At 50.5% G+C, this 24,112-nt stretch overlaps 1 protein-coding gene across 1 annotated transcript; it reads left to right on the top strand.

Moving 5' to 3' along the window:
• Window positions 1-1,167: 1,167 nt before the first annotated feature.
• Window positions 1,168-18,552, top strand: LOC140106432 (membrane-spanning 4-domains subfamily A member 6B-like). Its single transcript, XM_072130877.1, has 7 exons — window positions 1,168-1,245; window positions 3,600-3,743; window positions 4,870-4,989; window positions 9,145-9,201; window positions 9,283-9,390; window positions 12,773-12,892; window positions 18,281-18,552. Exons 1-7 carry the CDS (start codon window positions 1,168-1,170, stop codon window positions 18,356-18,358), a joined length of 705 nt encoding a protein of 234 aa, XP_071986978.1. The 3' UTR covers window positions 18,359-18,552.
• Window positions 18,553-24,112: the final 5,560 nt, after the last annotated feature.

Here is a 24,112-nt window from a genome sequence, read left to right as displayed (position 1 = left end):
ACATCACTAGTCATGTGGCTGGGCCCCCTGACACTGCTGGCCTTGTAGCAGTGGCATGGGCAATATTCTGTATATCCATACACATACATACAGTAGCATATACAGACATACAGTATATATACGTACATACAGCACACACACACCATATACAGACATACAGTATATATACATACATACAGCACACACACACCATATACAGACATACAGTATATACACATCACTAGTCATATGGCTGGGCCCCCTGACACTGCAGGCCCTGTAGCAGCTGCATGGGCGGATCTCTGTATATCCATACACATACATACAGTACCATATACAGACATACAGTATATATACGTACATACAGCACACACACACCATATACAGACATACAGTATATATACATACATACAGCACACACACACCATATACAGACATACAGTATATACACATCACTAGTCATGTGGCTGGGCCCCCTGACACTGCTGGCCCTGTAGCAGCTGCATGGGCGGATCTTTGTATATCCATGCACATACATACAGTACCATATACAGCATATATATATACACATACAGCACACACACACCATATACACACATACAGTATATACACATCACTAGTCATGTGGGTGGGCCCCCTGACACTGCTGGCCTTGTAGCAGTGGCATGGGCAATATTCTGTATATCCATACACATACATACAGTACCATATACAGACATACAGCATATATATATACACATACAGCACACACACACCATATACAGACATACAGTATATACACATCACTAGTCATGTGGCAGGGCCCCCTGACACTGCTGGCCCTGTAGCAGCTGCATGGGCGGATCTTTGTATATCCATGCACATACACTGGGATGTCCTGGATGTCACATATACATTAATCACGTAGCTGTTACATATCATAAGACCCAGTAACACATTAGTCTGAGGATAAGTCCTGGAGGTCCGGCTGCTTCCTCCCCCCTGAGGGTCTCATCCATCACTAATGAACCTTCTTCTATTTTATAAATCTATTTCCTGAATCATTAACTTTAAATTTTAAATACAAAAATAGATTTCAGTATCAAACAAAAATGCAGGAAGCTTAACCCCTTACCCCCCTCATACGTGGCAAGTATTTGCATATGAGGTCAGTCCGGAAGATTTTTATTACGACTATGAATAATTATAATGAAACGACTTGACCTTTGGTTCACTGACAAATCCAACAGCAGAGAAGCCGATCAGACGCGTAGGAAGGACCCGCAGGTAAGAACCTTCTCTCTGGTATTTGGGGGGGACTTGGGGAGATGGGTCAGGGGTCGTGTACAATCATCTGTGACCCCTAGAGATGGAGAATTATAAAGTGAGTGTGAATAAGCCCCACCACCCCCTTATAGCTCTCACTGGTCCTGTCGGATCTGCCCCAGTATATTCCCATGGTGCAATGTCCCCACCAGACGTGGACGTGGCCCTTGTAGAACACTGACATTTATTGTACTGACACTTTCTTATTGTCGTAACATTGGGGCAGATTTACTTACCCGGTCCGTTCGCGATCCAGCGGCGCGTTCTCTGCGCTGGATTCGGGTCCGGCCGGGATTCATCAAAACAGTTCCTCTGACGTCCACCAGGTGGCGCTGCTGCGCTGAAGTCCGCTGGAATGCCTCGAAACACACCGGCCTATCCAGGATGAAGGTGAGTGAAATTTTCGCGACACAAATTTTTTTTTAAATGCGGCAGTTTTTCCGAATCCGTTGGGTTTTCGTTCGGCCACGCCCCCCGATTTCCGTCGCGCGCATGCCGGCGCCGATGCGCCACAATCCGATCGTGTGCGCCAAAAACCCGGGGCAATTCAGGTACAATCGGCGCAAATCGGAAATATTCGGGTAACACGTCGGGAAAACGCGAATCGGGCCCTTAGTAAATGACCCCCATTGTGTCCAGTCCCAGAAGAAGAATTTCATCCTCCACTTTTACACTGAGCCCTTGATATGGTGTGAAGGGAACCCGGCACCAGGATTTACCCCACTACAAGCCCTTTCAGATGAGTCAAGTTTAGTGGTATCAGTGCCAAACCAGAAGCCCCTGTTCTCTAGCACCCAGAAACATGCTGCTGGTGTCATATTAAAGACAAGGATCTCATCTTCCACATCCCACCAGCCTTATAGTTTTGTGGTTTGCAGAGCGGACATACAATAAATAGTCAGAAACTGGATCTTTATTTGCTGCTTGAATTTCCAGCTATGTATTTATCTGTCTGTATCTCTGGTTCTGTGGCTCACATAAGCCTGAGGGGATCTGACAGAGGAGATTGTTATCTTTAATATGACCTACCTGCTTCTAGAAGACAGTGGCTTCTGAGGAGACACTACACCTGCAACCACTAAACTTCACTCATCTCAGGAAATGAGGTGAGAAGAGTCATATTTGCCTGACTTTGGAGGAGGTTATTTATAGGTAAATCAGAGAAATTCGGAGGGAATTCTATCAAGGACACCTGAGGGGACAAGTAGTTTAGTGTGGTAAACCCTGGTGACAGGTTCCCTTTAAGACCCAAGACCCCCATAAGGAAAACACAATGTTGTGTGTAGGAAGGTCTCATAGCTCACCTCTGATAATGTTTGGAATAAAAGATCAAGTATGTTATTCTGTAAATCCCCAGCCTCTTCCCACACAATCCCTATATATATATATATATTCAGGCCGCCTTGTAGGCATGTGGAGACTCTGATGTGACAGTAGGGGATTCTGGGAAATATGCAAATATGTATTCCAGGATGGGAAAAAGGAAAACATTGCCTCTTAGGAGCAGATTCCCAGCAGTAGACAGCTCTGTTTCCAGGTCTTCGTATCTTATCAGTACAGTGTAGGGAACTGGTTTAGCTGAGGGGGAGGCTTTTTGAGTTTAGTTGTCAATGGCTGTAATTCTTCTCTTCTTCTCTTAAGTGATAAAGTCTCTGTAAGGAGAACTCTTACTTCCTGACCCTAGTCACAAGCCTCTCACTCAGCTTAACCAGCTTCCTACACTGTACTGAAGAGCCCAACCAGGTGGATACAGCCCTGTCTACAGCTGGGAGTCTGCTCCTTCTGGAATAGATAGACTGGATGAAGGATTGTAAACCAAGCACACTGACATACTGGTGTGCGCCCCCCTGGCAGGAGCCGCTCATCTTCTGGCTTCTTGTGACGTTTTTTTTAAAACAAAGTTTAAAATTATGCAAATGTGAGGATTATTTGCATAACTGTTAAAGCATTAAAAAAAAAGAAGAAGCTTAAAGAAGATTGGATCTTGCTAGAGGGGGCGCGCACCAGTATGTCAGTGTGCTTGTTGTACAACCCTTCATCCTGGTGATAGATTTCCTTTAATCCTGAATCATGTCGTCAGGCTACCTTAAAGTCATGCTTGATGGTACGGGGGCTGCCTTACAAGGTAGCTAAGAGGCAATGTTTTCCTTATCCCATCCTGGGAAACTTTCTACTGCAGTCTTTTGTAGCTCATTCCAAGTGCTTTATAATCCTGAGTTTAAGGGATCATTTCTGTAGCCGCCGCCACTTCTACTCCGATGATCACTTACAGACCAGTATTTTAGGAACCTTCTTTTATATTTTCCTGGAGGCAGACATTACTAATGGATCTCCCCACCATTCCCACCTACGGGGCTCCCCCTGTGACCCATCAACAACGCAATCTGTTCCCGGTGGTCCCTCATGGAAGCCAAGAACACTACCGGTCCATCATCCAAGCTCAACCAAAACTTTTTGGGGTAGGTAACAAAATGCAGACACAGAAAACACGGATGAGATAACAGTGCAGAGCGATCGGATAGAGACTCGTAGTCCTGCCATGGATGGTGATATGACTATATTCTGCAATCCAGTAGTAATGCTGTATACTGCATGAGTGATCAGACCCTGCAGGGCGAAAATACCCAAGGGGGTCTGAAATAATAGTAAAGAATAAAAAAATATATAGAAACAGAAAGTAAAAGTTTAAATCCCCCCATTTCCCTAGAACACACATAAAAATAAATTAACAGTAAAAATCATAAACTTGTCAGGTATCGCCGCGCCCCAAAATGCCTGATCCATCAAAATATAAAAAAGATTATCCCCAACTGTAAACACAGAAAATAGCGCCCAAATGTCCGAATCGCCACTTTTTCCTCATTTTTCCATCCACGAATATTTGAATAAAAAATAATCACACAGTCACATATAAAGGTCCCAAACTGATGCAAACTAAAATGTCAGAGCGTCCGGCAAAAAATGACGCGTTTCTTACCTTTACTGAGAATAACTTAGTGGCCTCAGAATTTGGCAAATATTTATTTTGTACAAAAGATTGACATTTTTTTAAATCTACTAAAACCTCATAAAACCGACATAAATGTGATGTCCCTGGGATTGGATCGACCCAAAGAATAAAGAGAAAGTGTCATGTGATGCGCAGAATGAAAGCCGTGAAAACAGTCCATACGGAAACGCAGACAAAGATTGGGCCACTTTTATGAACGTGTTTGCGCCAGTTTATGTTGCGGCCGCTCTGTCGGGGCGTTCCGGAATTTGGACCATGCGACACATTTATTAATGCGTCTCAACAGAGGTGCATCGTACGCCCCATGTTAACCCCTTCACACTGTATGAAGAGGGCGCACGGGCTGAACCCTTCCATGCAGGTTGCCCCGGTCCAATAGATACAGTCCCGGTGCCGGATCTATGAGCGATGTCCCTGGTTTATCCGGATGGGTTTTCATGGCAGATTTCCTTCAATAACACAGCAGAAGGGACTGCGGAAAGTCTGGGCCGGATGTGAGGGATTCGCGGATCGCCATGATTATACACAAGCTGCACATTATCAGACACGTTCTCACTTCGCTCCTTGTATTTCAGGTTGTGCAGATTGTTCTGCTGAGCTTACAGCTGGCGCTGGGGGCAATAGTGACATCAGCCCTGGAATATGACGCTTATGTCACAGCACACAGCGGAATAAACTACTGGGGGTCACTGATAGTGAGTATACAGGAGAATGCACAGGCCGCAAGCATGGAATACATCACAGGGACCTGAGCACATTGTACATAGTGTCCTATCTGCAGGCAGCATGTTATAGAGCAGGAGTAGCTGAGCAGATTGTACATAGTGTCCTATCTACAGGCAGCATGTTATATAGCAGGAGGAGCTGAGCAGATTGTACATAGTGTCCTATCTGCAGGCAGCATGTTATAGAGCAGGAGGGGCAGAGCAGATTGTACATAGTGTCCTATCTGCAGGCAGCATGTTATAGAGCAGGAGGAGCTGAGCAGATTGTACATAGTGTCCTATCTGCAGGCAGCGTGTTATAGAGCAGGAGGAGCTGAGCACATTGTACATGGTGTCCTATCTGCAGGCAGCATGTTATAGAGCAGGAGGAGCTGAGCAGATTGTACATAGTGTCCTATCTGCAGGCAGCGTGTTATAGAGCAGGAGGAGCTGAGCACATTGTACATAGTGTCCTATCTGCAGGCAGCATGTTATAGAGCAGGAGCAGCTGAGCAGATTGTACATACTGTCCTATCTGCAGGCAGCGTGTTATAGAGCAGGAGGAGCTGAGCACATTGTACATGGTGTCCTATCTGCAGGCAGTATGTTATAGAGCAGGAGGAGCTGAGCATATTGTACATAGTGTCCTATCTGCAGGCAGCATGTTATAGAGCAGGAGGAGCTGAGAAGATTGTACATAGTGTCCTAACTGCAGGCAGCATGTTATAGAGCAGGAGGAGCCGAGCAGATTGTACATAGTGTCCTATCTGCAGGCAGTATGTTATAGAGCAGGAGGAGCTGAGCAGTGTGTACATAGTGTCCTATCTGCAGGCAGCATGTTATAGAGCAGGAGGAGCTGAGCACATTGTACATGGTGTCCTATCTGCAGGCAGCATGTTATAGAGCAGGAGGATCTGAGCACATTGTACATAGTGTCCTATTTGCAGGCAGCATGTTATAGAGTAGGGGGAGCTGAGCAGATTGTACATAGTGTCCTATCTGCAGGCAGCATGTTATAGAGCAGGAGGAGCCGAGCAGATTGTACATAGTGTCCTATCTGCAGGCAGCATGTTATAGAGCAGGAGGAGCTGAGCAGTGTGTACATAGTGTCCTATCTGCAGGCAGCATGTTATAGAGCAGGAGGAGCCGAGCAGATTGTACATAGTGTCCTATCTGCAGGCAGCATGTTATAGAGTAGGGGGAGCTGAGCAGATTGTACATAGTGTCCTATCTGCAGGCAGCATGTTATTGAGCAGGAGGAGCCGAGCAGATTGTACATAGTGTCCTATCTGCAGGCAGCATGTTATAGAGCAGGAGGAGCTGAGCAGATTGTACATAGTGTCCTATCTGCAGGCAGCATGTTATAGAGCAGGAGGAGCTGAGCACATTGTACATAGTGTCCTATCTGCAGGCAGTATGTTATAGAGCAAGAGGAACTGAGCACATTGTACATAGTGTCCTATCTGCAAGCAGCATGTTATATAGCAGGGGGAGCTGAGCACATTGTATATAGTGTCCTATCTGCAGGCTGCATGTTATAGAGAAGGAGGAGCTGAGCACATTGTACATAGTGTCCTATCTGAAGGCTGCATGTTATAGAGCAGGAGGAGCTGAGCACATTGTATATAGTGTCCTATCTGCAGGCAGCATGTTAAAGAGCAGGAGGAGCTGAGTAGACTGTACATAGTGTCCTATCTGCAGGCAGTATGTTATAGAGCAGGAGGAGCTGAGCAGTGTGTACATAGTGTCCTATCTGCAGGCAGCATGTTATAGAGCAGGAGGAGCTGAGCAGATTGTACATAGTGTCCTATCTGCAGGCAGCATGTTATAGAGCAGGAGGAGCTGAGCAGTGTGTACATAGTGTCCTATCTGCAGGCAGCATGTTATAGAGCAGGAGGAGCTGAGCAGATTGTACATAGTGTCCTATCTGCAGGCAGCATGTTATAGAGCAGGAGGAGCTGAGTAGACTGTACATAGTGTCCTATCTGCAGGCAGCGTGTTATAGAGCAGGAGGAGCTGAGTAGACTGTACATAGTGTCCTATCTGCAGGCAGCGTGTTATAGAGCAGATTATACATAGGGGCAGATTTACTTACCCGGTCCGTTCGCGATCCAGCGGCGCGTTCTCTGCGGTGGATTCGGGTCTGGCCGGGATTCATCAAGGCAGTTCCTGCGCCGTCCACCAGGTGGCGCTGCTGCGCTGAAAAGCATCTGAACGCACTGGAATTCACCGAGCTGGACCAAGTGAAGGTAAGCGCGTCCCAAGCGACACTTTTATTGTTTTAAATGCGGCGGTTTTTCCGAATCCGTCGGGTTTTCGCTCGGCCACGCCCCCCATTTCCGTCGCGTGCATGCCAGCGCTGATGCGCCACAATCCAATCGCGTGCGCCAAAATCCCGGGGCAATTCAAGGAAAATCGGCGCAAATCGGAAATATTCGGGGAAAACGTCGGGAAAACGTGAATCGGGCCCTTAGTAAATGACCCCCATAGTGTCCTATCTGCAGGCAGCATGTTATAGAGCAGGAGGAGCTGAGCAGATTGTACATAGTGTCCTATCTGCAGGCAGCATGTTATAGAGCAGGAGGAGCTGAGCACATTGTACATAGTGTCCTATCTACAGGCAGCATGTTATAGAGCAGGAGGAGCTGAGCACATTGTACATAGTGTCCTATCTGCAGGCAGCATGTTATAGAGCAGGAGGAGCTGAGCACATTGTACATAGTGTCCTATCTGCAGGCAGCATGTTATAGAGAAGGAGGAGCTGAGCACATTGTACATAGTGTCCTATCTGCAGGCAGCAGGTTATAGAGCAAGAGCAGCTGAGCAGATTGTACATAGTGTCCTATCTGCAGGCAGCATGTTATAGAGCAAGAGCAGCTGAGCACATTGTACATAGTGTCCTATCTGCAGGCAGCAGGTTATAGAGCAAGAGCAGCTGAACACATTGTACATAGTGTCCTATCTGCAGGCAGCATGTTATAGAGCAGAAGGAGCTGAGCAGATTGTACATAGTGTCCTATCTGCAGGCAGCATGTTATAGAGCAGGAGGAGTTGAGCAGATTGTACATAGTGTCCTATCTACAGGCAGCATGTTATAGAGCAGAAGGAGCTGAGCAGATTGTACATAGTGTCCTATCTGCAGGCAGCATGTTATAGAGCAGGAGGAGCTGAGCACATTGTACATAGTGTCCTATCTGCAGGCAGCATGTTATAGAGCAGGAGGAGCTGAGCAGATTGTACATAGTGTCCTATCTACAGGCAGCATGTTATAGAGCAGAAGGAGCTGAGCAGATTGTACATAGTGTCCTATCTGCAGGCAGCATGTTATAGAGCAGGAGGAGCTGAGCACATTGTACATAGTGTCCTATCTGCAGGCAGCATGTTATAGAGCAGGAGGAGCTGAGCAGATTGTACATAGTGTCCTATCTACAGGCAGCATGTTATAGAGCAGAAGGAGCTGAGCAGATTGTACATAGTGTCCTATCTGCAGGCAGCATGTTATAGAGCAGGAGGAGCTGAGCACATTGTACATAGTGTCCTATCTGCAGGCAGCATGTTATAGAGCAGGAGGAGCTGAGCAGATTGTACATAGTGTCCTATCTACAGGCAGCATGTTATAGAGCAGAAGGAGCTGAGCACATTGTACATAGTGTCCTATCTGCAGGCAGCATGTTATAGAGCAGGAGGAGCTGAGCACATTGTACATAGTGTCCTATCTGCAGGCAGCATGTTATAGAGCAGGAAGAGGTGAGCACATTGTACATTTACTAGTCCAGTGCGTTCCGATCCTTTTCAGCGCAGCAGCGCCACCTGGTGGACGTCGGAGGAACTACCTTAATAAATCTTGGCCGGACCCGAATCCAGCGCAGAGAATGCGCCGCTGGATCGCGAACGGACCGGGTAAGTAAATCTGTCCCAATGTCTTATTTGCAGGCAGCATGTTATAGAGCAGGCGGAGCTGAGCAGATTGTAGATAGTGTCCTATCTGCAGGCAGCATGTTATAGAGCAGGAGGACACTACACATAGTACAGACTGCACTGGTTCTGATAAATCTGGGCCAATGTATAGACTGGATGGAGGATCCATGGGGAACATTCTATTATATATATATACAGCGCTGTGCACATTGTGCTTTCCCCCCGCAGTATCTCACTTCCGGAGTTCTCTCTATTTTGGCAGAGTTAAAGCCCAGTCGCCTCCTGGTGAGTAGACACGGGACACGTTCACAGATTTTCTTCTTGTTCTAATTCATAATTCATTTCTTTTTCCTTCTTATTGAGCAGGTGAAGATGTTACTGGTTTCCAGCATTTTGAGCTGCTTGACTTCATTCATAGAGTTTTGCCTGATCTGTAAGGATTTGCAGCCGATCTATTATGAATTCTTATTTAAGGTAAGGAATGCAGAGACATATAGGGATGTATAGGGATGTATAGGGATGTGTAGGGATGTGTAGGGATGTATAGGGATGTATAGGGATGTATAGGGATGTGTAGGGATGTGTAGGGATGTATAGGGATGTATAGGGATGTATAGGGATGTGTAGGGATGTATAGGGATGTATAGGGATGTATAGGGATGTATAGGGATGTATAGGGATGTATATAGATATAGAAATGCAATACTGCTAAAGCATAAAAAGGCCAGAAATGGAACTTGAGGGATTAAAGGGATTTTCTTACTGTTCTTCCTGTTTAATCTTATTAATCTGCCATATATATATATACACACACATTTTTTAATTGGATTTTATTTTAAAAAATGTTCCTGTGTGAAGATAATTTCCTATGATTGTAGACATGTCCCTTGGAAATGAGATAGCTGTCCTTGGATACAACCACCCCGCACTCTGGCAGCGGTGGTCAGACATGCGCTATTGAGCCCTGCCTGACCTCCTGGATTCACAGATCATAACCACAGGACGGCTGCAGGACCTGCAATAATTCCCGGACATTTCATATCTAAAGAATATTTGTTTCTTTCCGCAATTCAGCAGAGGTGGTCGTATCCAAAGACAGCTGTCCTCTGTTTCTAAGGAACCATATGGCTACATTTCTGGCAAGTTATCTTCACACAGAGACATTTTTTTATAACTTCCAATTGAAGAAATGTTTATACATGGCAGATGAATTAAATGTGAATACCCATTTGAAGTAATTCTAGCACCAAAGGAGCTATACTATAGATGCAGGTGCCGTGTTCTTATACTTCTTATCCATGGCCTCCTCCCTTTTAAAATCAACTTTTATATTTATTCTAATGAGCTAGAATGGCTCTGAGGGACATTATCAAAGCTACTCCATGCTGTAGCTTCACAGGCTGTTATACTGTGCAGATGCTCTTCCCCTTCTCACTGTGTGAGATTACACTGTTCTGAGAGGGGCTCTGGTTATGTCCACAGCAGCCCTTCAGGCTCATTAGCATAATTTAAAAATTATATTTTAGAGGCCATGGAGAACAAAAACAATAAAAGGAGATTAGCACAGTCCCGGTGCCTGGATCTATGAGTAATGTCCCTGGTTTATCGTAAGGGATTTTATGGTAGATTTCATTTATGCATAACATGACATCATTTATAGCAGGACAGTACAACACAGGCAGGACAGTACAACCTCCAGGGCAGGACAATACGACACAGGCAGGACAATACGACACAGGCAGGACAGTACAACCTCCAGGGCAGGACAATACGACACAGGCAGGACAGTACAACCTCCAGGGAAGGACAATACGACACAGGCAGGACAGTACAACCTCCAGGGAAGGACAATACGACACAGGCAGGACAATACGACACAGGCAGGACAGTACAACCTCCAGGGCAGGACAATACGACACAGGCAGGACAGTACAACCTCCAGGGCAGGACAATACGACACAGGCAGGACAATACGACACAGGCAGGACAGTACAACCTCCAGGGCAGGACAATACGACACAGGCAGGACAGTACAACCTCCAGGGCAGGACAGTACCATGCAGGCAGGACAGTACAACCTCCAGGGCAGGAGAATACGACACAGGCAGGACAATACGACACAAGCAGGACAGTACAACCTCCAGGGCAGGACAATACGACACAGGCAGGACAGTACAACCTCCAGGGAAGGACAATACGACACAGGCAGGACAGTACGACACAGGCAGGACAGTACAACCTCCAGGGAAGGACAATACGACACAGGCAGGACAGTACAACCTCCAGGGAAGGACAATACGACACAGGCAGGACAGTACAACCTCCAGGGAAGGACAATACGACACAGGCAGGACAGTACAACCTCCAGGGAAGGACAATACGACACAGGCAGGACAATACGACACAGGCAGGACAGTACAACCTACAGGGAAGGACAATACGACACAGGCAGGACAATACGACACAGGCAGGACAGTACAACCTCCAGGGCAGGACAATACGACACAGGCAGGACAGTACAACCTCCAGGGAAGGACAATACGACACAGGCAGGACAATACGACACAGGCAGGACAGTACAACCTCCAGGGCAGGACAATACGACACAGGCAGGACAGTACAACCTCCAGGGCAGGACAATACGACACAGGCAGGACAATACGACACAGGCAGGACAGTACAACCTCCAGGGCAGGACAATACGACACAGGCAGGACAATACGACACAGGCAGGACAGTACAACCTCCAGGGCAGGACAATACGACACAGGCAGGACAGTACAACCTCCAGGGAAGGACAATACGACACAGGCAGGACAGTACAACACAGGCAGGACAGTACAACCTCCAGGGCAGGACAATACGACACAGGCAGGACAGTACAACCTCCAGGGAAGGACAATACGACACAGGCAGGACAATACGACACAGGCAGGACAGTACAACCTCCAGGGCAGGACAATACGACACAGGCAGGACAGTACAACCTCCAGGGAAGGACAATACGACACAGGCAGGACAATACGACACAGGCAGGACAGTACAACCTCCAGGGCAGGACAATACGACACAGGCAGGACAGTACAACCTCCAGGGAAGGACAATACGACACAGGCAGGACAATACGACACAGGCAGGACAGTACAACCTCCAGGGCAGGACAATACGACACAGGCAGGACAGTACAACCTCCAGGGCAGGACAGTACCATGCAGGCAGGACAGTACCACGCAGGCAGGACAGTATGAGGCAGGCAGGACAGTATGAGGCAGGCAGGACAGTATGAGGCAGGCAAGACAGTACGATACAGGCAGGACAGTACAACCTCCAGGGCAGGGCAGTACAACACAGGCAGGACAGTACGAGTCAGGCAGGACAGTACGAGGCAGGCAGGACAGTACGAGGCAGGCAGGACAGTACCACGCCGGCAGGACAGTACCACGCAGGCAGGACAGTACCACGCAGGCAGGACAGTACCACGCCGGCAGGACAGTACCACGCAGGCAGGACAGTACCACGCAGGCAGGACAATACAACACAGGCAGGACAGTACGACGTACACAGAACAGTACCACGCAGGCAGGACAGTACCACGCAGGCAGGACAGTACCACGCAGACAGGACAATACCATGCAGGCAGGACAATACAACACAGGCAGGACAGTACGACGTACACAGAACAGTACCATGCAGGCAGGACAGTACAACGCAGGCAGGACAGTACCATGCAGGCAGGACAGTATGAGGCAGGCAGGACAGTACGATGCAGATGGGGGAGCAGATTACCCTGTAGCAGAAGCCTCTTCCCGCTTTCCCGGTGCCTTGTACTTAAACACTTCTATGATTTTGTCCACAGGTGAAGAACATTGCGTTTGCTTTCCTCTTTCTGGCCACGGTCGTACAGTTCTGCATCTCCACGTTCTTGGCCCTAATAACCTGGAAGTCACTGAAACACAACTTTGACTTTGCGTCACAGGTAAGACACGTCCACACATCGCAGGACCATGGGCGGATCACCAGATACTGGAGTAACATCCAGCGCAGGACCATGGGCGGATCACCAAATACTGGGGTAACATCCAGCGCAGGACCATGGGCGGATCACCAAATACTGGGGTAACATCCAGCACAGGACCATGGGCGGATCACCAAATACTGGGGTAACATCCAGCGCAGGACCATGGGCGGATCACCGAATACTGGGGTAACATCCAGCGCAGGACCATGGGCGGATCACCAAATACTGGGGTAACACCTAGCACAGGACCATGGGCGGATCACCAAATACTGGGGTAACACCTAGCACAGGACCATGGGCGGATCACCGAATACTGGGGTAACATCCATCGCAGGATCATGGGCGGATCACCAAATACTGGGGTAACACCTAGCACAGGACCATGGGCGGATCACCGAATACTGGGGTAACACCTAGCACAGGACCATGGGCGGATCACCGAATACTGGGGTAACACCTAGCACAGGACCATGGGCGGATCACCAAATACTGGGGTAACACCTAGCACAAGACCATGGGCCGATCACCGAATACTGGGGTAACATCCAGCGCAGGACCATGGGCGGATCACCAAATACTGGGGTAACACCTAGCACAGGACCATGGGCGGATCACCAAATACTGGGGTAACACCTAGCACAGGACCATGGGCGGATCACCAAATACTGGGGTAACATCCAGCGCAGGACCATGGGCGGATCACTAAATACTGGAGTAACATCCAGTGCAGGACCATGGGCGGATCACCAAATACTGGGGTAACATGCAGCGCAGGACCATAGGCGGATCACCAGATACTGGAGTAACATCCAGCGCAGGACCATGGGCGGATCACCAAATACTGGAGTAACATCCAGCGCAGGACCATGGGCGGATCACCAAATACTGGGGTAACATCCAGCGCAGGACCATGGGCGGATCACCGAATACTGGGGTAACATCCAGCGCAGGACCATGGGCGGATCACCGAATACTGGAGTAACATGCAGCGCAGGACCATGGGCGGATCACCAAATACTGGAGTAACATCCAGCGCAGGACCATGGGCGGATCACCAAATACTGGGGTAACATCCAGCGCAGGACCATGGGCGGATCTCCGAATACTGGAGTAACATCCAGCGCAGGACCATGGGCGGATCACCAAATACTGGAGTAACATCCATCGCAGGACCATGGGCGGATCACCAAATACTGGAGTAACATCCAGCGCAGGACCATGGGCGGATCACCAAATACTGGAGTAACATCCAGCGCAGGACCATGGGCGGATCACCAAATACTGGAGTAACATGCAGCGCAGGACCATGGGCGGATCACCAAATACTGGAGTAACATGCAGCGCAGGACCATGGGCGGATCACCGAATACTGGGGTAACACCTAGCACAGGACCATGGGCGGATCACCGAATACTGGGGTAACACCTAGCACAGGACCATGGGCGGATCACCAAATACTGGGGTAACACCTAGCACAAGACCATGGGCCGATCACCGAATACTGGGGTAACATCCAGCGCAGGACCATGGGCGGATCACCAAATACTGGGGTAACACCTAGCACAGGACCATGGGCGGATCACCAAATACTGGGGTAACACCTAGCACAGGACCATGGGCGGATCACCAAATACTGGGGTAACATCCAGCGCAGGACCATGGGCGGATCACTAAATACTGGAGTAACATCCAGTGCAGGACCATGGGCGGATCACCAAATACTGGGGTAACATGCAGCGCAGGACCATAGGCGGATCACCAGATACTGGAGTAACATCCAGCGCAGGACCATGGGCGGATCACCAAATACTGGAGTAACATCCAGCGCAGGACCATGGGCGGATCACCAAATACTGGGGTAACATCCAGCGCAGGACCATGGGCGGATCACCGAATACTGGGGTAACATCCAGCGCAGGACCATGGGCGGATCACCGAATACTGGAGTAACATGCAGCGCAGGACCATGGGCGGATCACCAAATACTGGAGTAACATCCAGCGCAGGACCATGGGCGGATCACCAAATACTGGGGTAACATCCAGCGCAGGACCATGGGCGGATCTCCGAATACTGGAGTAACATCCAGCGCAGGACCATGGGCGGATCACCAAATACTGGAGTAACATCCATCGCAGGACCATGGGCGGATCACCAAATACTGGAGTAACATCCAGCGCAGGACCATGGGCGGATCACCAAATACTGGAGTAACATGCAGCGCAGGACCATGGGCGGATCACCAAATACTGGAGTAACATGCAGCGCAGGACCATGGGCGGATCACCAAATACTGGAGTAACATGCAGCGCAGGACCATGGGCGGATCACCGAATACTGGAGTAACATGCAGCGCAGGACCATGGGCGGATCACCAAATACTGGAGTAACATCCAGTGCAGGACCATGGGCGGATCACCGAATACTGGGGTAACATGCAGCGCAGGACCATGGGCGGATCACCAAATACTGGAGTAACATCAAGCGCAGGACCATGGGCGGATCACCAAATACTGGAGTAACATGCAGCGCAGGACCATGGGCGGATCACCAAATACTGGAGTAACATGCAGCGCAGGACCATGGGCGGATCACCGAATACTGGAGTAACATCCAGCGCAGGACCATGGGCGGATCACCAAATACTGGAGTAACATGCAGCGCAGGACCATGGGCGGATCACCAAATACTGGAGTAACATGCAGCGCAGGACCATGGGCGGATCACCAAATACTGGGGTAACACCTAGCACAGGACCATGGGCGGATCACCAAATACTGGAGTAACATCCAGTGCAGGACCATGGGCGGATCACTGAATACTGGAGTAACATCCAGCACAGGACCATGGGCGGATCACCAAATACTGGGGTAACATCCAGCGCAGGACCATGGGCGGATCGCCGAATACTGGGGTAACATCCAGCGCAGGACCATGGGCGGATCACCAAATACTGGGGTAACACCTAGCACAGGACCATGGGCGGATCGCCGAATACTGGGGTAACATCCAGCGCAGGACCATGGGCGGATCACCAAATACCGGGGTAACACCTAGCACAGGACCATGGGCGGATCACCAAATACTGGGGTAACACCTAGCACAGGACCATGGGCGGATCACCAAATACTGGGGTAACATGCAGCGCAGGACCATGGGCGGATCACCAAATACTGGAGTAACATGCAGCGCAGGACCATGGGCGGATCACCGAATACTGGAGTAACATGCAGCGCAGGACCATGGGCGGATCACCAAATACTGGAGTAACATCTAGTGCAGGACCATGGGCGGATCACCAAATACTGGAGTAACATCCAGCGCAGGACCATGGGCGGATCACCAAATACTGGAGTAACATGCAGCGCAGGACCATGGGCGGATCACCAAATACTGGAGTAACATGCAGCGCAGGACCATGGGCGGATCACCAAATACTGGAGTAACATGCAGCGCAGGACCATGGGCGGATCACCAAATACTGGAGTAACATGCAGCGCAGGACCATGGGCGGATGACCGAATACTGGAGTAACATCCAGCGCAGGACCATGGGCGGATCACCAAATACTGGGGTAACATCCAGCGCAGGACCATGGGCGGATCACTGAATACTGGAGTAACATCCAGCGCAGGACCATGGGCGGATCACCAAATACTGGAGTAACATGCAGCGCAGGACCATGGGCGGATCACCAAATACTGGAGTAACATGCAGCGCAGGACCATGGGCGGATCACCAAATACTGGAGTAACATGCAGCGCAGGACCATGGGCGGATGACCGAATACTGGAGTAACATCCAGCGCAGGACCATGGGCGGATCACCAAATACTGGGGTAACATCCAGCGCAGGACCATGGGCGGATCACCAAATACTGGGGTAACATCCAGCGCAGGACCATGGGCGGATCACTGAATACTGGAGTAACATCCAGCGCAGGACCATGGGCGGATCACCAAATACTGGGGTAACATCCAGCGCAGGACCATGGGCGGATCACTGAATACTGGAGTAACATCCAGCGCAGGACCATGGGCGGATCACCAAATACTGGGGTAACATCCAGCGCAGGACCATGGGCGGATCACCAAATACTGGAGTAACATGCAGCGCAGGACCATGGGCGGATCACTGAATACTGGAGTAACATGCAGCGCAGGACCATGGGCGGATCACCAAATACTGGAGTAACATCCAGTGCAGGACCATGGGCGGATCACCGAATACTGGGGTAACATGCAGCGCAGGACCATGGGCGGATCACCAAATACTGGAGTAACATGCAGGGCCTGGTCTGATCCTTCCTCTTTAGATGATTCAGTAGATCGGCAGCTCCGGTCCCCATTACTCTCGTTGGGTACAGACTTGTCCCATAAAAAACCCCATCGCCTTTTCCTTCAGTTGTGGGTAAAAAAGTCCAATAGAAAGTTTACAACATTTTTTGCCATTTCTGTTTATTGAGCTTTTCAGATCAAAGTCATCACTTACCTCCATCCTGTCCTGGGAGCTGAAGGGTCTTTGTTTGGGACCACCAATGCTGGGGGGGGGGGGTCCAGCTTCTACTTTGTTAGATGAAGATTAAGGGAAACAATTGCGAGTTTTCCAGGAACATTTAAAGCCCCACGGCAGGGGGGGGCAAGACAAGAACTCATACTTACCCCACCCCGGCGCTACATCCTACATATGTGTCTACAGAGAAGCGGCCAAATAGACGTCTGTTACACAGATGGGCTGATATATAACATCATAGAATATAAACTAGGGGGGGAAACCTACCATGTGATGCAGTATGAAGCAAACATACCCTGAGACTGCTGTAGCTACACTGATGCAGGATCGGATCTTGGTTAATCCCTGAGCTGAGTGGTTTTGCTGATAAAACAATTATAACATTCAGGACCTTGGGAAAGCTTGGTCAGCATGGCTGCCTAGTTCACGGAGCTTAGAATTAAAAATGGAGTTTAGTCAAGACATGACTAATCAACCTGAGCTGGATCACTCACGCACAGCAGCTGGGGGATGGTGCAGTAATTGATTGTTCTGTCTGGCAGGGAGAAAAGTGATTGCATCATCATCTCCTGCAGAGAAAAACTCACATGCTAGGAGAAGCGCGGAAGAAAATGCTGAAGCAGCCATAGAAGGGACAGAACTTCATTATCCTTAATGTTATATCTGTTTTATCAGCAAAACCCCTCAGCTCAGGGATTAACCAAGATCTGATCCTGCATCAGTGTAGCTACAGCATCTCAGGGTATGTTTGCTTCATACTGCATCACATCACATGGTAGGTTTCCTTTAATTAATACATTCATTCACTCATCTGTTTTATCAATGTCCCCACAGGTGTGTGTTGTGAACAATGAATACCGATATGCTATGTCTTCTGAATGTCCACAACCAGGTTACAGCAATCCAAATTAACCCCTAGAGGAAGAGAACCTTCACCTCCCCAGGAAGAAGAACCAAGAAAAATCATTGGAGCAAGTACAAAACTCCTTCTATGAAGATCTGTGATGTCACTGACCTCCGCGTCTCTTTGGTTCTTTGCAGTTTCCTTTATTCCAGGATTTCAAGGAGATTTTTGTGACCTGCAAGTGATCAATCGTTGGTTTCTACTGTGACCCAAGCCAAACCTGAAAAGATCCTCTGCCGACCTCACAAATCTGGACCTGATCAGATCATCATAAAGGTCACAACGTTTGTCAGCGCAGGAAATAATCTCATCCACAAGGGGTTTTTTTGTGTTTCTCAGACCTGGTTGTGAAGTCCTTAGTCACTGGAGCCGGAGACTGATGGCCAACGACTTCCATAAAACTTCACGTTTTTGCTGCTAGGAGATAAAAACCTTTTTAGAAAAATCCCAGGACGACTTGGGATTGAACGGAGTGTTTTATATTTGGACACTTGAATATAACATTTAAGAAAATCTAATATCAAAATCCTTCATGATAAACCAGGGACACTAATAGATCCGGGCACAAGGAGAACAATAAGATACCACAGTCCCGGTGCCCGGATCTCTGAGTAATGGAGTAACTTGTACCGCCCATACATTATAGTTATCACCCTATACTATACATAGAGGGTAAACGTCTTTCCTAATAAAGGTCCTTAATGACAGAAATATCTTATACTTGGATGGGACAATGCTGCAATACCATGCACTGCCAATAGATGGCAGATAAGGAATGATATCGGCATTGAGACACTTGCACTGCGTTGGGCCAAGCTGATTGGTGGGATGCCAAGAGTAAGATTCCCGACTATCTGATACTGATGGTCCATTATAGGGTACTGTAATAAAAAACCTCCTTTAGAGTCTAAGTGGTGCCCGGTTTTCACCAGAGCCCGCCGCGGGTTGGACTTGCTGTGGCGTGGTACCACCAGGTCTTTGTCCGTGGTGGCAGCCAAAGTGAAGTACGAGGTCGTGTAGCAGAACCATGGTCAGGGACAGTCAGGGGGTCGCGGAGGTTCAGGACAGGCTGCACAGCATCAGAATCGGGGACGTAGCGGAAGGTCAGGACAGGCTGCACAGGAGCGAAGTCAATAATGGAACCAGGGTCACAACAGGAAATCACAGTATAAGCTCAGAGAACAGGAACAAACTTTCTCAATGGCAAAAAGGCAGAAAGATCAGACGGGGTGTGTAGGGAGAGGTTGGCTTATCAGGGATTCTGGGAATGGCCAGCACCAATCAACGGGGGCTACTGGAGGGGCACAATAAGAGAGGGAGATGCTGGGGGCACAATACGAGGGGGGGCTGCTGGAGCACTATAAGAAGAGGGCTACTGGGGGCACAATAAGAGAGGGAGATGCTGGGGGCACAATACGAGGGGAAGCTGCTGATGCACAATAAGAGGTGGAGCTGCTGGGGCACAATAAGAGGGGGAGCTGCTAGGAGGGCACAGTAAGAGGGGGTGCTGCTGGGGCACAATAAGAGGGGGAGCTGCTAGGGGCACAATAAGAGGGGGAGCTGCTAGGGGCACAATAAGAGGGGGAGCTGCTGGAGCACAATAGGATGGGGAGCTGCTAGAGCACAATAAGAGGGGGGGCTGCTGGAGCACAATAAGAGGGGGAGCTGCTGGGGGCACAATAAGAGGGGGAGCTGCTGGAGCACAATAGGATGGGGAGCTGCTAGAGCACAATAAGAGGGGGGGCTGCTGGAGCACAATAAGAGGGGATGCTGCTGGAGCACAATAAGAGGGGTAGCTGCTGGAGCACAATAGGATGGGGAGCTGCTAGAGCACAATAAGAGGGGGGGCTGCTGGAGCACAATAAGAGGGGATGCTGCTGGAGCACAATAAGAGGGGGAGCTGCTGGGGCACAATAAGATGGGGAGCTGCTGGAGCACAATAGGAGGGGGAGCTGTTGGAGCACAATAAGATGGGGAGCTGCTGGAGCACAATAAGAGGGGGAGCTGCTGGGGCACAATAAGAGGGGGAGCTGCTGGAGCACAATAAGAGGGGGAGCTGCTGGGGCACAATAAGATGGGGAGCTGCTGGAGCACAATAGGAGGGGGAGCTGCTGATGCACAATAAGATGGGGAGCTGCTGGAGCACAATAAGAGGGGGAGCTGCTGGGGCACAATAAGAGGGGGAGCTGCTAGGAGGGCACAGTAAGAGGGGGTGCTGCTCGGGGCACAATAAGAGGGGGAGCTGCTGGGGGCACAATAAAAGGGGGAGCTGCTGGAGGCACAATAGGAGGGGGAGCTGCTGGGGCACAATAAGAGGGGGAGCAGCTGGAGCACAATAGGATGGGGAGCTGCTAGAGCACAATAAGAGGGGGGGCTGCTGGAGCACAATAAGAGTGGATGCTGCTGGAGCACAATAAGAGGGGGAGCTGCTGGTGCACAATAAGAGGGGGAGCTGCTGGGGGCACAATAAGAGGGGGAGCAGCTGGAGCACAATAGGATGGGGAGCTGCTAGAGCACAATAAGAGGGGGAGCTGCTGGAGCACAATAAGAGGGGGAGCTGCTGGAGCACAATAAGAGGGGGAGCTGCTGGAGCACAATAAGAGTGGATGCTGCTGGAGCACAATAAGAGGGGGATCTGCTGGGGGCACAATAAGAGGGGGAGCTGCTGGAGCACAATAAGAGGGGGAGCTGCTGGAGGCACAATAAGAGGTGGAGCTGCTGGGGCACAATAAGAGGGGGAGCTGCTAGGAGGGCACAGTAAGAGGGGGTGCTGCTGGGGGCACAATAAGAGGGGGAGCTGCTGGAGCACAATAAGAGGGGGAGCTGCTGGGGGCACAATAAGAGGGAGAGCTGCTGGAGCACAATAAGAGTGGATGCTGCTGGAGCACAATAAGAGGGGGAGCTGCTGGGGGCACAATAAGAGGGGGAGCTGCTGGAGCACAATAGGATGGGGAGCTGCTAGAGCACAATAAGAGGGGGGGCTGTTGGAGCACAATAAGAGGGGATGCTGCTGGAGCACAATAAGAGGGGGAGCTGCTGGGGCACAATAAGATGGAGAGCTGCTGGAGCACAATAAGAGGGGGTGCTGCTGGGGGCACAATAAGAGGTGGAGCTGCTGGGGCACAATAAGAGGGGGAGCTGCAGGAGGCACAATAAGAGGTGGAGCTGCTGGGGCACAATAAGAGGGGGAGCTGCTAGGAGGGCACAGTAAGAGGGGGTGCTGCTGGGGGCACAATAAGAGGGGGAGCTGCTGGGGGCACAATAAAAGGGGGAGCTGCTGGAGGCACAATAGGAGGGGGAGCTGCTTGGGGCACAATAAGAGGGGGAGCAGCTGGAGCACAATAGGATGGGGAGCTGCTAGAGCACAATAAGAGGGGGGCTGCTGGAGCACAATAAGAGTGGATGCTGCTGGAGCACAATAAGAGGGGGATCTGCTGGGGGCACAATAAGAGGGGGAGCAACTGGAGCACAATAGGATGGGGAGCTGCTAGAGCACAATAAGAGGGGGGGCTGCTGGAGCACAATAAGAGGGGATGCTGCTGGAGCACAATAAGAGGGGGAGCTGCTGGGGCACAATAAGAGGGGGAGCTGCTGGAGCACAATAGGAGGGGGAGCTGTTGGAGCACAATAAGATGGGGAGCTGCTGGAGCACAATAAGAGGGGGAGCTGCTGGAGGCACAATAGGATGGGGAGCTGCTAGAGCACAATAAGAGGGGGACTGCTGGAGAACAATAAGAGGGGATGCGGCTGGAGCACAATAAGAGGGGGAGCTGATGGGGCACAATAAGAGGGGGAGCTGCTGGGGGCACAATAAGAGGGAGAGCTGCTGGAGCACAATAAGAGTGGATGCTGCTGGAGCACAATAAGAGGGGGAGCTGCTGGGGGCACAATAAGAGGGGGAGCTGCTGGAGCACAATAGGATGGGGAGCTGCTAGAGCACAATAAGAGGGGGGGCTGTTGGAGCACAATAAGAGGGGATGCTGCTGGAGCACAATAAGAGGGGGAGCTGCTGGGGCACAATAAGATGGAGAGCTGCTGGAGCACAATAAGAGGGGGTGCTGCTGGGGGCACAATAAGAGGTGGAGCTGCTGGGGCACAATAAGAGGGGGAGCTGCAGGAGGCACAATAAGAGGTGGAGCTGCTGGGGCACAATAAGAGGGGGAGCTGCTAGGAGGGCACAGTAAGAGGGGGTGCTGCTGGGGGCACAATAAGAGGGGGAGCTGCTGGGGGCACAATAAAAGGGGGAGCTGCTGGAGGCACAATAGGAGGGGGAGCTGCTTGGGGCACAATAAGAGGGGGAGCAGCTGGAGCACAATAGGATGGGGAGCTGCTAGAGCACAATAAGAGGGGGGCTGCTGGAGCACAATAAGAGTGGATGCTGCTGGAGCACAATAAGAGGGGGATCTGCTGGGGGCACAATAAGAGGGGGAGCTGCTGGAGCACAATAGGATGGGGAGCTGCTAGAGCACAATAAGAGGGGGGGCTGCTGGAGCACAATAAGAGGGGATGCTGCTGGAGCACAATAAGAGGGGGAGCTGCTGGGGCACAATAAGAGGGGGAGCTGCTGGAGCACAATAGGAGGGGGAGCTGTTGGAGCACAATAAGATGGGGAGCTGCTGGAGCACAATAAGAGGGGGAGCTGCTGGAGGCACAATAGGATGGGGAGCTGCTAGAGCACAATAAGAGGGGGACTGCTGGAGAACAATAAGAGGGGATGCTGCTGGAGCACAATAAGAGGGGGAGCTGATGGGGCACAATAAGAGGGGGAGCTGCTGGGGGCACAATAAGAGGGGGAGCTGCTGGGGGCACAATAAGAGGGGGAGCTGCTTGGGGCACAATAAGAGGGGGAGCTGCTGGGGGCACAATAAGAGGGGGGCTGCTGGAGCACAATAAGAGGGGATGCTGCTGGAGCACAATAAGAGGGGGAGCTGCTGATGCACAATAAGAGGGGAAGCTGCTGATGCACAAAAGGAGGGGAAGCTGCTGATGCACATTAAGAGGGGAAGCTGCTAGAGCACAATAAGAGGGGAAGCTGCTGGAGCACAATAAGAGGGGCAGCGACTGATGCACAATAGGAGGGGAAGCTGCTGATGAATATTAAGAGGGGGAGCTGCTGGAGCACAATAAGAAGGGGAGCTGCTGGGGCACAATAAGAGGGGGAGCTGCTGGGGCACAATAAGAGGGGGAGCTGCTGGAGTACAATAAGAGGGGATGCTGCTGGAGCACAATAAGAGGGGGAGCTGCTGGGGCACATTAGGAGGGGAAACTGCGGAGGCACAATAGGATGGGGAGCTGCTGGAGCACAATAAGAGGGGATGCTGCTGGAGCACAATAAGTGGGGGAGCTGCTGGGGCACAATAAGAGGGGGAGCTGCTGGAGGCACAATAGGATGGGGAGCTGCTAGAGCACAATAAGAGGGGGACTGCTGGAGCACAATAAGAGGGGGAGCTGCTGGGGCACAATAAGAGGGGGAGCTGCTGGGGGCACAATAAGAGGGGGAGCTGTTGGTGGCACAATAAGAGGGGGACTGCTGGAGCACAATAAGAGGGGGGCTGCTGGAGCACAATAAGAGGGGGAGCTGCTGGGGCACAATAAGAGGGGGAGCTGCTGGGGGCACAATAAGAGGGGGAGCTGTTGGGGGCACAATAAGAGGGGGAGCTGCTGGGGGCACAATAAGAGGGGGGCTGCTGGAGCACAATATGAGGGGATGCTGCTGGAGCACAATAAGAGGGGGAGCTGCTAATGCACAAAAGGAGGGGAAG

Source organism: Engystomops pustulosus, chromosome 11, assembly GCF_040894005.1.
Source record: "Engystomops pustulosus chromosome 11, aEngPut4.maternal, whole genome shotgun sequence".
NCBI classification, from domain to species: domain Eukaryota; kingdom Metazoa; phylum Chordata; class Amphibia; order Anura; family Leptodactylidae; genus Engystomops; species Engystomops pustulosus.
The sequence above is the reverse complement of the archived record's forward strand: the minus strand, read 5'-3'. Positions and strand labels throughout refer to the sequence as shown.

What these genes read in the sequence shown, in the direction of transcription:
- LOC140106432 (XM_072130877.1), top strand. Translation starts at nt 1,168, where the DNA reads ATGAAACGACTTGACCTTTGGTTCACTGACAAATCCAACAGCAGAGAA. An exon ending in CGCGTAGGAAGGACCCGCAG is followed by an intron (nt 1,246 to 3,599) that starts GTAAGAACCTTC and finishes TCCTGGAGGCAG; the next exon opens with ACATTACTAATGGATCTCCC. An exon ending in CTCAACCAAAACTTTTTGGG is followed by an intron (nt 3,744 to 4,869) that starts GTAGGTAACAAA and finishes CTTGTATTTCAG; the next exon opens with GTTGTGCAGATTGTTCTGCT.